Source organism: Trachypithecus francoisi, unplaced genomic scaffold, assembly GCF_009764315.1.
Source record: "Trachypithecus francoisi isolate TF-2019V2 unplaced genomic scaffold, Tfra_2.0 Lachesis_group7, whole genome shotgun sequence".
Taxonomy (NCBI): Eukaryota; Metazoa; Chordata; class Mammalia; order Primates; family Cercopithecidae; genus Trachypithecus; species Trachypithecus francoisi.
This window is the reverse complement of record NW_022681472.1, coordinates 5,476,476-5,488,857: the sequence shown is the minus strand read 5'-3', so window position 1 is coordinate 5,488,857 and position 12,382 is coordinate 5,476,476. Positions and strand designations below refer to the sequence as shown.

General features: G+C 35.2%; 1 protein-coding gene across 1 annotated transcript in view; it reads right to left on the bottom strand.

Moving 5' to 3' along the window:
* The window catches only part of SNTG1 (syntrophin gamma 1), a gene marked incomplete at its 5' end in the record, with an annotated part of 382,785 nt that overhangs the window by 260,024 nt on the left and 110,379 nt on the right, over positions 1–12,382 (bottom strand). Inside the window, one exon of the mRNA XM_033202518.1 lies at positions 3,482–3,611. Coding sequence (XP_033058409.1) covers positions 3,482–3,611 — 130 coding nt within the window. The remainder of the gene's footprint in view (positions 1–3,481; positions 3,612–12,382) is intronic.

Sequence of the window (12,382 nt, the reverse complement as noted above, 5' to 3'; positions counted from 1 at the left end):
ACATTGCATATTTTAAAGTCTTCAATTATTTAATATGAAGTAATCATGGAAATAAAAATTGATAACTTTCCGCTAATACTTGTTCCTATAGCTGGTGAAATAATGAATGAAAAAAATTGGTAAATTATTAGTTGGAATCAATTAATCTTTCTTACAATTTATAAATTTTACATTTTAGAATCTACTCAAGTCCACTTTACCTAAAATAATAGATACTGGGAGTGAATGCTCATCTAAAATAATAGCAAATGCTCATTATTTGAGAGCTGGTTAAGAAATGAACTGAACCCCACCCACCCCACAACAGCATAGCCTCTGCCATGCTTTGCTTTCCAATGTGAAAGCATAGAATTTGAATAAAATGAGTTGAAACCTGTGCCAATACAGCTTAAGACAAGTCCCTAAAGCCTTCACCCTCTTTCTACTAGACATCATTCACTAAATATCAAATATTAACAACTATTGCAAATACTTTGGAGCCACTCTGAATAGTGATAAAATATAATTTTACATTGTCAGTGTGTGTCTAGGTATTTTTTAACCATTATGATCAATTATTTCTGGAAGAATAACTTTTTCAGATAGTAACTATAATTATATAGAATTTTTAAAAACTGGGTATGCAAATCCCAGTCTCATGAGGTTACTTTTAGAAACTAGTGAGCAAAGAGAAAAGAAAATGATCGGTACATTGATCTAATTATTCTAACACAGGTTGTTTTTTGTTTTTTTGTTTTTGCTCTCTTTTATCCTTCCCCTGTCTGTTCTCCAACTAGTTTACAACAAAATGTGATTCATTATTAAAAAGTTTATATGCATATGTATGTCTTAGTTCAATAGCACAATTTTTAAACTGTCAAACTTATTATTTTATATGCATTATAATCCTTTTTTCAGTTTTATTTTATGCCTGATAATCTCTTGAGTGGAATTTCTTTAAATATTTTATCACAATATTTTTATTTCTGCACCTATTATTAACAAACTATTCAAGTCAGACTTACACAAGCCTATACTTTCAGAATATTGGCAAAGAAAGAAAAAGTTCTACATCTTTCCATAAGGTATTATTTCCAGTATATCTTTAGAATTAAAAAAAAATAAGAGAAGTAGAACTGATATCTAACTATCCTAATCAAAAGTTTTCCTAGCTACTCTTTCTGCCTAATTTATTTCTTTATGCTAATCAACCATATTGTTTCATCAATGCATTGTGCCTTCTCCAAAGTCAATGTGACTTTCACATTTTTTATTGCCATGCCTAATAACTTTTCAACATTTATGTAGTACTTTCCATATCAGAGTACATTGTAACCTAATGCTTTTGAATGGAAACTGATTACAAGAACAAAAGAACATGTAATTAAAATATAGAAACAGGAGGTGAAAGAAGAAATACATAACTTTTAATATTCAACAAACATACGGATCTCCCAACAGTTAAAACAATAGTATAGGGGAATCATTTGCTTTCCTAAGTAAGATGGTGAGCACTTAGTACAAGGATGACAAGCAAGCAGTAAATTGTGGCTTGTCCCTCCTCAGGCTTACAGAGGGTAGAGACATTTGCATCTTCACTGTTGTGTTGTTGCTGTTGCTTTGAACTAAAGCATTGACTTTTCAAATGCTTGTCAGCTGAAGCACAGCATTCTAACTGAATAGACCGTTTGAAGAAATACAACATGACAGTATTCCCAAGATTTTAGGTCAATGCAAATTTGGATCTAGGTAAAGAAAAAAAAAAAAAAAAACCTTTGGATTTAAAGTTTAACATTGTGTTCTTTCAAAAACATTTGTCTCACAAATATAAGTTCATAACTTGTTGTTAAGAAACTAATCATTTCTGTAATAAATTCTCCAGCCTCATGCGGTATTTTTCTGTTTTTAACTCCATGTAAGTCAGTCGAAGGAGAGGAGACAGTTCCTAGGGAAACACTGCATTTCTTTTCCTTTTTTTTTCTTTGTTTTTCAGTCATTCTGAAACCTATGCCCTCTTTTGCAACCTCAACTCTAATATGGTGACAACACTGGATTAGCAAGGCGGGCTGGGAGTGAGCGCTCACTCTTGCCCAAGCTAGGCACACCCATGTCTAGCCTCCTTGTTGAGGGATGACCCTGGGTAAGGCTTTGCATATTTGCACCTATCCTGGGACGACCAAAAAGAAAAAAAGAAAATCTGTTTTTATTCACACTGGAAGCGCATTTCCACATGTATCAAATAACCAAAAATTCAAAAGGCAGGGTGACCCAGAGTTTTGAAATTATCTACAGAAAGAGACATATCATCCACCAAGAGTGAGGAGTAAACTACACAGCCAATTGGAAAACACTTAGCATGGGATGATAAAACTGACCATGCACATATCCTATGACTGTCAACCCTACTCCCAGAGCATCCCATCACCGTATGCATGGCCATTATGATGGCATTGTTTGAAATAGCCGTAGACTGGAAACAAGACAGTTGCCTTTATTGGCTAGTGGTCCTCCTGTCGTTTTAGAAAGGTATAGTCGCCACAATCCCTTCTTATGTTTCAAAGCAAAGTCTACTCTGTGTAAGGATACTTGGATCTGAAGGGTAATTTACATAAGAACAATTTTGTGTGTTCACATGCTGGTGACAGAGTTATGTATTTTTGCTTTACCATTTGCATATTAGACTCCCGATCTCCCTTAGGACTTCTGAAATGCCTCAACATGGCATGAACAATTGTGGACTGAGGAGAGAATTAACACAAGGGTATGGATGATGGCAAGTACTTTTTCTAAAACAATTATTATTAATGATACCTAGATTGATATTCAGTAAGGTGAGATTTATGGTTTTGTATATTTTATTAGACTATATTTCTCATAGAAGTATTAATAATAGGGAGAAAGAATTGTTTAGGTTATTAAAGAATTAAAATAATGCGAAGAGAGCTACAATAAAGAGACACAGGAATGTGGAAGGAAGAAACGGTTGTAGTAGAAAGAGAGAAAATGCAGATAAGCCATTTCTAAAAACACAGACCAGGCTCTATCTAACGTGAGATAACAGCAATCTTCTGACTCTTCTGTTTCCTTCAGTCTCTATGCTAACTCTTTCGTCCTAGCCTACTACTCCTCAAACCTTCCTAACTGTAATTCTAAGATCACTAAAGGTAAACCAATAATGCTGTCTTGAATTCCAGTATTATACTAGTCCAGAATGATTTTACTTAAATATATTTAGCGATTATATGCTAACTACTTGTTTTCATTTGCTTAAGTAATGTAGGGATTTATGATGATTATTAATGGAAATCTATGCAAATTATTGAACCATAAATTGGGCTAGAACTCTCAATTTTCTTTCAATAAGTATTCCAAAATAGCTTTCATAATGAATGTCTCATTCTGAGAAGAACATTAAACAATTGATGTGAAGTTACATATATAATTGAAGGATTTTATAAAGCCTGATAAACCCTGGCTAGGTATTCCTTGAATCGTCACTTACATTGTGCTTTGTGAGATTTGAAATATTAGTTGCTATTGCTTGTAGCCAGTCAACGCAGTCTTCAGCAGAGAGGCACTGAATAATCCCACTGCAGACCCCATCCACAGCAATGACTTGAAAGGCATTCTGCCTGCAGATGTTCAGAACAAATCAGATCAAAACATACTGTCATTGATCTATTTGCAACTCATAATAGTATCTGTTGAAAAGCTTATCTTTCAAACAATATAAATATCAGCCTCCAAATTCATATTTGGTTATCTGACTTTATAAACATCTCTGTTTTAAATGAAACACTGAAGATAGACCCAAATGACATACAATTTCGATTTAGAAGGAAGCATCTTTAGATTCAGGTAACTATGGAGAAACTTTGACTTCTAAAACATACAATATGTAAATGAAAGAGAAGCTAAGAAATTTTAGATGCATTCTTTTCCCAGTTTGCTATAATATTATGCATAAGGCCGGGCGCGGTGGCTCAAGCCTGTAATCCCAGCACTTTGGGAGGCCGAGACGGGCGGATCACGAGGTCAGGAGATCAAGACCATCCTGGCTAACACGGTGAAACCCCGTCTCTACTAAAAATACAAAAAACTAGCCGGGCGAGGTGGCGGGCGCCTGTAGTCCCAGATACTCGGGAGGCTGAGGCAGGAGAATCGCGTGAACCCGGGAGGCGGAGCTTGCAGTGAGCTGAGATCCGGCCACTGCACTCCAGCCTGGGCGACAGAGCGAGACTCCGTCTCGGAAAAAAAAAAAATAATAATAATATTATGCATAGTTTACGTATTATTTAGGCTACCTTTGTCTCCTCTTAACATTTATCAATGCATTTTCTGACTCAGAAAGATCGCAAACACAGGCAATAAAACATTCAGCGTGACATTAAAAAGTCACTTGATAACATGAGTGGCAGCACTTTGTCCATTGTTCTCCACCCTCATTCTCAGTCTGTTCATCTTCTTAAAGATGATTTGAAACAAGAGATTCATACCTCCTTTCCAGGTCTAAATGATCATGCTCTCCATTTGCATGGATGCTGCAAATTTCACTAACATTAAACTTTTTTCTTAAAATGTTATGATCAGTCTAAGCATTCTGAAAGTATATTATTGACTTTTGTTTTTGTTGTCATAGACAATTAAATGATGCTTTTTAAAATTGTTCACAAAAGTGCTATTGAATTTTAAAGTGTGCCCTATACTTTCAATGACTTCCTTACTTCCAGATATTTTAATATTTAGGTATAAACTTAATGGACAGGAATATATAAAATCCCAAAATAGATGGAAGCCAGCCAAAGTCTCATGCTTAAGAATTACTTCATTGTGCAACATGATACACAAACTATATTTCAATTCCAGTCAATTATGAATAGAAAACTTCTGCAATTCAGTATTCAAAATGCTATGTAAAATGTATAAATTTATATGTTTTCTCCAAACAAACACCTTTCCTGGCTCTTCTACTAGACATTTGTGGATATAAAACATGAGTTTAATCCCCAAACAAAGAAAATCCGATAGAGCATGTCTGGCTTAGGTATCCTGCTAGGTCTATGCCACTCTACCTTCCTGTCTCAGAACTGGGCACACGGTAAGGCCTTGGGCATCCACAACTCTGAGGGTTCAAATTGTCAATATTTTTAGAGAAACTGGTTCTCATATTTTGGGCACAGCACTTTATAATGAAAACAGGGTTGTGCTCAGATATACGTTTTTGTTTTCTTTTAAAAATACATTAAAAGAATTTCAGAAGTATAACTATTGTCCATCTCTTTGAAATAAAGTTAGTTTGATTTTGTGACAGCATACACATTGAATGAAAATAATGTTATAATTTCACATGATATTTTTAGCTTTCATTCTGATGTTTAACAGCAAGTAAGATGCTTAAAGTATTCAGACAGAAGTTTAACCATCCATAGAAAATGAGAAATAATTGGAGTTCAGTAATACATATTTCTTTCCGCTCACTGGTTGTAACCATTGCTTCATGTACCATAAATTAAAGCATATCTTGATCATATTTGTCTTTTCTGCTTTAAATGAATAATAGTAGCTAGATATTTTTAGCTAATAAAAGTCAGTACACTTAGATCAAATCTTCAATCTATGTAATTATGGATGCTACATAGTTCCTACATAGAATAATTGAGGGGCTGATCTTTTATGAAACTAGACTTGTAAGTTAATACATATCAATTTTTACATTCTGTTTCAACTTTTCAAATATGGAAACTCTTTTATAAACAAATAAACTCTTGAACAGTTTATTTGATTACATGTGACCACTGATAGAATAAGTTGATCATAAAAATTACAGTTATCTGGGGCCTCTGTTACTAAGTAAAGAAGGTTATTAGTAAACTAGCTCACTTAGTTGTGCCTCAATTTCATCTAAAATGAGAAGAATTTACTGTACGGATTTAACAAGTATTTTCTGAATAATTGGTGGATCTAAATACTTTAATATATGGATGAAGTTCTATGTATGATATTCCCCTGAATAATCCATCAATATGGTCTTGATTGCAATATTTCAGTGTTAAAAGAAAACGTACCCACATAGAATTATTGTCTCATCAAGCAGTGCTTTTGTTTTTATTTGTAGCTTTTAGAAAATGTAATTCTATATAAACAATAAGAGTTAATATTTATTATGGAATCAATAGACTCCATTATCCATTAATTTAGCATTGTGAGACATTAAACTTTTACAGCATTAACAGTAACCTTATGGACACCCAGGCAAAATTATGTGTCTTAGTCTTAGTTATATTTATATATATATGCACACACACACACACACACACAAATTACATCACTGAAGAGTTAGTCTGAAGTTTTTTGTTCAGGCTTATTTTTCCACTGTCCTTTTATACAGTTTTCTAAAGATTCTTGGTAACTCTTCTGGTAGTAAAAAGTATCTTCAAATGTTGCTCAATTTCAAAGTAGGTTTATTCATTTAAAATACAAATTTAGTCTTCCTTGAATGAAAAGTATACTGCTCACTATACAAATTCATGAATAATTTTCAACCTAACATAAGCGATCAAATAAATATACATCATTTCTAATTAATACAGTTTGTGATTCCTGTTTTGATTCATTGTTGATTTTACCCCACAAGAGGACATGTACTTTTATGCCAAAGAGACTAAAATGTAAAAGTTTGGAGTGGCTGGAATGAGCATGAGTTCTGGGAGCTCACCATGGAAAAACAGGCAGACTCAGAAAGAGGTGGGCTTAAAGTCTTCAAGGAACCACTGCAGAACTCCACATAGAGGACCACAATGGCTAGATTTGTGTGGCTTGGGTGGTCCTGTTAGACCAGCGAGGGAAGGACTATCACTGGTAAAACTTGAGGTGATATGAAACCGAAATAAACCTATATTAGTGAGAGTGAAGATGAAGCAACTTAGTTCACTTAGTTGTGCCTCAATTTCCCCTAAAAAATGAGAACGATTTACAGATTTAACAAGGATCTCAGTACTTTCACATATAGTTGAAGTTCTATGTAAAATTTCCCCCTTAAAGGCATTAGAAATGATGTGATTCAATAACTGCTTTTTTAAATGAATTATGAAGGAGTGAGTAGAATCAAAACTACTCCACCATGTTGGGCTAAGCAGTGGAATGGCTTGGCTGGGGCAGGTAAGGGAAAGCAAAACTTTTAAAGAGGAGATAATGAATCCAAAAGAAAATGTTCAAAGTATGAAAAGCATAGTATATCTAGAGAAATATGGATTGTCTGGCACATTGTGTGTGGCACATCTCATGAAGCTGATGATTAGACAAGGCAAAATCAGTGATAATTCACATATCTTGCTGCAACTTGATCCTGAGGGGTAGGGGGCCAGTGGAGACATTAAAACACTGGCGGAAAAGGGTCATGCTTATATTTTAGAAGTATCTCTCTGTGGGGTGAAGGATATGGAAAAAAAGTGAGAATAAAGTCTGAGGGATGTGAGAAGGGTATTGCAATACACAAAAGAACTATGAGAAAAATCAGTCTCACAGAGTGTCCCCGTGTGAAGACGGAACATTGACTCACTTACTTGATTTCATTATCGCTTAATTGGTGGGAGGATGCTATTCAAGGAAAGGAAGAAATAGGAAGAGGCCCCTCGGGTTTGTGATTGTAGCATTTTGCTCTGTCTTATTGAGTGTAATCCACACACAGCAGGCCTGAGTTGTTTCTTCCCTGTGTGCACTAACTTAGTTCACTGCTGTGTCTTCTCTTTAATTTTTCAGGCACAAAACCTAAGCTGTTTAGGTACATCAGGAGCCTTTTCAAGTTATTTTTTGTGACTTATTTTCCAGACCTTAAATTCACTAGATGTTTCATGAGTTGAAACCACATAACTCATCATTCCCTAAAGAAGTCCTGCATTTTATGCAACAGTGTCTTTCTCCCTGGTACTCTTTGTGTGAAATGCCCATCTATGCTCCTTCAACATCTCCAAGGTCCTTGCAAGTCAGTTAACACCAGGAAACTCTCTGACCCGCAGTTCCTCTAGTCGTGAAATGAAGAAGGCAACACATATTCTGCACACCTCAGGCTGTATTTTGAAGGCTATAGACTGGACTTCTTAAGAACTGAAAAATCTGTTAAAAATACCAGTTGTGTTATTTCTGCCTGTCAAAATCCATTTGAAATTTTAAGAAGTTAACTCAGGTGCCATCTATTCCATGATATTTTCTATAACCCTTGTATTTGGAATGAATCTCTTCCACTTTAGTGCCCCTAGACTTCTTGATTCCTTTATTGCAACATTTGTTCTCTGTGGTATTAAACATGTTTGTGTAACTGCTAAATCCTGTTTGATCTTACTAAGCTGCTAGCTCCTTGAAGGAAAAGCCATATATGCTATTTTATAACTCTCATAACATTAGCACAGTGCTCGGAGACTTTAATCTGCAAGTAAGGAACAAAAACAAACAAGTCCATCTCCATTTTACTTTCACGATCCACTGCTTTTGCTAACTTGATATCTAGTGTTGTCCAAGACAGCTCCACTGTCAGACTTGAATTCTCACATTTCTGTTCTTTAACTATAACCTCTTCGTTTCCATCACCACCAAATAACCCTAATATTTTTCTGATCTTTCTTTTTTTTTTTTTTTTTGAGACGGAGTCTCGCTCTATGGCCCAGGCTGGAGTGCAGTGGCCGGATCTCAGCTCACTGCAAGCTCCCCCTCCGGGGTTTACGCCATTCTCCTGCCTCAGCCTCCCGAGTAGCTGGGACTACAGGCGCCCGCCACCTCGCCCGGCCAGTTTTTTGTATTTTTTAGTAGAGACGGGGTTTCACGGTGTTAGCCAGGATGGTCTCGATCTCCTGACCTCGTGATCCGCCCGTCTCGGCCTCCCAAAGTGCTGGGATTACAGGCTTGAGCCACCGCGCCCGGCCTTTTTCTGATCTTTCTTAGCCCTTCCAATTACCCTAGTTCATACATCTATTCAGGATCTAGCTGCATTGCCTAGACTGAGCTTCCTGTTCATCCATGCAAATTATGTATTAATTTTTCACTTTAGAATTTCCTAGCACTGTGACCTCCAGTCACTCTAATCTTACTACTTCCCAGCCCTCAATAACTCCAATTTAACTAAATGAATATCCTTTTCTTTCTGGCATGGCAGGATTGCCTACCAAAAGTAATAAATTGTGCAAAGAAGCCCCAGTAAAATTGATCTCTGGGACCCCAAGATCCTTAGTTGCTCTTATCGACTTTGCTACCTTTCTCCCGTCATGGGAGCAGGTATTACATATGCAGATGCTTACCTGAATGTCATTTTATTTATATCTTCCTGGATAATCCTAGTCACATGACAGCTCTTCCATAATTTCTCTGTCCTTCTATTCCTGAATTCTGCCATTTCTAGGGCATTTGAAGCAGAAGGCATTCTCATGCAAATTTTGAATATCTCATCACATCAGCAGAAGCACTACATTATATATCTTTAAACTATATTTGGTTAAAATTTATGGGCTTCAAAAATACATATTCTATCATTTGATCAAATGTAATTTTTTTATTCTGTGACTAAAGCCTAACAGAATACATATACTTCTTCAAGGATTATTTCTTTTTTTTCAGTTTCCCAGAGATATTCAAGCACCCTGGAATACTGTTCTCCTCTGACTATGGCAAAATTAAAGTTACTATTAATTAATAGACTCATATCATTAAGTGTGTTATAATAAACTGGAAAAAAAATGAAACAAATAATGACTCTTTGGCGAGATAATTTGCCCTAGATTGAAAGAACTATACAAAATTGATCTAGAATTTTTCGAAGGAAGTGTGGACTTTTCCAAAGAGAGTTATATATTTTAAGGGGATTATGATAGTTTCTTTTTTAATCCCCTACATAATTGTGTAAGAACAAGTGAAGAGGTTGATGCCAGAGGAAGGAATATTTGCATGCCTTATGGAGAGGGTCTTAATGGTATTTAGTTGATGTTTTCTAAACATTATTTATTGTTCCTGAGTTACATAGAGATCAGTCCTTGTGGACCTCCTGACCAATCTGTGAAAGTGGAATGCAATCAGTCCAACTTCTGTATCCACTTTTGAGAACCACATGTCACATGAGGATGATGAAACTGAAGGGCAACTCCCGCATCAGACGTGGGTGCTGTTTCTGTTTATGAGCACATTTGCCATTGAGTCTTCCTTCTCTGCCAGGCACGGTGGCTCATGCCTGTAATCCCAGAACTTTGGGATGCCTAGGCAGGCAGATCACTTGAGGTCATGAGTATGAGACCAGCCTGGCCAACATGGCAAAAACCCATCTCTAACAAAAAATACAGAAATTAGCTGGGCATAGTTGTGGGAGCCTGTAATCCCAGCTACTCAGGAGGCTGAGACAGGAGAATCGCTTAAACCCGGGAGGCAGAGGTTGCAGTGAGCTGAAATAACGCCACTGCACTCCAGCCTGGTGACAGAGTGAGACTGTTTCAACAAAAAAAAAGTGAGTCTTCCTTCTCAATTAGTAACGCACGCCATGGAATGCTTAAATGTTATATTCCCCTTTCTCCCTCATCACATTTTTATGAATATACTCTTACACATTGTGCTCCTTTCTCTACTGTCATTATCTTTCTTCCTATAAACCATTTTTTTATCAATTAGCTTCTACAATTATTCTACCCAAAGTCACCCCCAAATTAATCACTGTTCCTCAGTTCTTTCAGTATTTCTTTTCTGTAGTTGCTACAATCAACTGTTTCTTCTCCTTAAAACCCTGATTGAAATAGCTTCTATGACATCCTTACGTCATAGTTTTTTTTAATGCCTATCTACTTTTTTCTGTTTCACACATTCACTGATTGTGCTTCCTCCTCAGATCCCCTAAAATATACATTCCTGAAGCTTCCCCTCCTTCAATGAACAGCCATGAATTCAGTATTTACTATAAGCCAGATACATATTTGGCTTTATTGTAAGAGACCCATTTACTAAGATTCTTGTGTTATTAAAAGCACAATTTTTATAACCACTGAACTTGCCTACTGTTTAGATACTAAATTTCATCCACCAGTGTCAAACCTGTCACCATCTGAAACGTCTTCATCTCAAGGTAAACAGTGTGCGCACTCTGGGAGAAAACTAGAAATTCTACTGTCATTTGAGAACTTTTAAAGTCCAAAAGCCTACTTTCAATATTATTGATTTTCATAGTGTTTAAAAAGCATGCAGTAGATGATAATTCTACCTAAGGAAAAAACTAAGACATGAAAGTTTTTCATTAACATTCATTTAATAAATATTTGTTGAGTACTTTCAGTCATAAAGTATGCTAAACACTGAGAGTACTCCTCAAAATTATACTCTCAAATTCAAATATATATATATATAATATGTATATAATATTATATAAACTGATGTGCACATATTTATATGCTCATTTTGCACATAAATAAAATAAAGCTTGAAGAGATTAAAAGAACAGCCAGTTTTGATAATCTTTAACTCTTATTCTAATACCCTTGACATTGCCATGTTATAACATACTTCAAAATTTAAAGCAGATATTTATATCTGAATCAGGGTCATTACATTATGTTAAATGTAAACTGTGTTATTACTGATAAAAATATCATGATTGATAAAATATCATAATAAAATATCACTGATAAAAATATCATGACTGACAAAAATATCAAAACATGATAAAAATGTCATGATTTAATATATATATATATATATATATATAGTAGTACATGACTGTAACACAACTTGGTGGCAATTAAATATGACATGTATTATATCACTGAAGTTAAAATCATGAGCTATGGCAAAAAAGCCACCAAGAAATAATATCTTAAGTTTGAGCCAAGCTAAATGATTTTATTTATTTGTAATCATGGGCGGCGCTATTCATAATAGTCAAAATGTTAAATCAACCTAAGTGTCTATCAGTGGATGAAAGGCTAAAGAAGTGTAGTATACATATATTACATTCATATATACATGTACATATATATGCAATAGTATATTATTCATCTATGAATCTAGTGTAAATCACTTATTTATCTTTTCTTGCCCACTGATCCCTCACTGAATCTACTACTACTAGTCCGTGAGCTTTTTCAGAGAAAGAATCAAACGCAATGTCTCCCACTTACAGATATTAAATCAATGTTGATTGAGTGAATGAGTAAACAATAAATTAGTTCTTGAATGTGAATCTCTATGAAATCCATTCTGAATAGTGCTATGTTTGTAACTGCTTATTGTTGTCATGTGTATTGAGTATAATTAATTCAGCTGATGAAGCTGTTGATATGCTGAATGCCATAAAAATGAAAATGTAAGGAGTCATCTGGACCCATTCAGACAATTCCTTTCTTGTCAGAAATTTCTCTAGCTAAATGTCTTCAAATAATGTAAC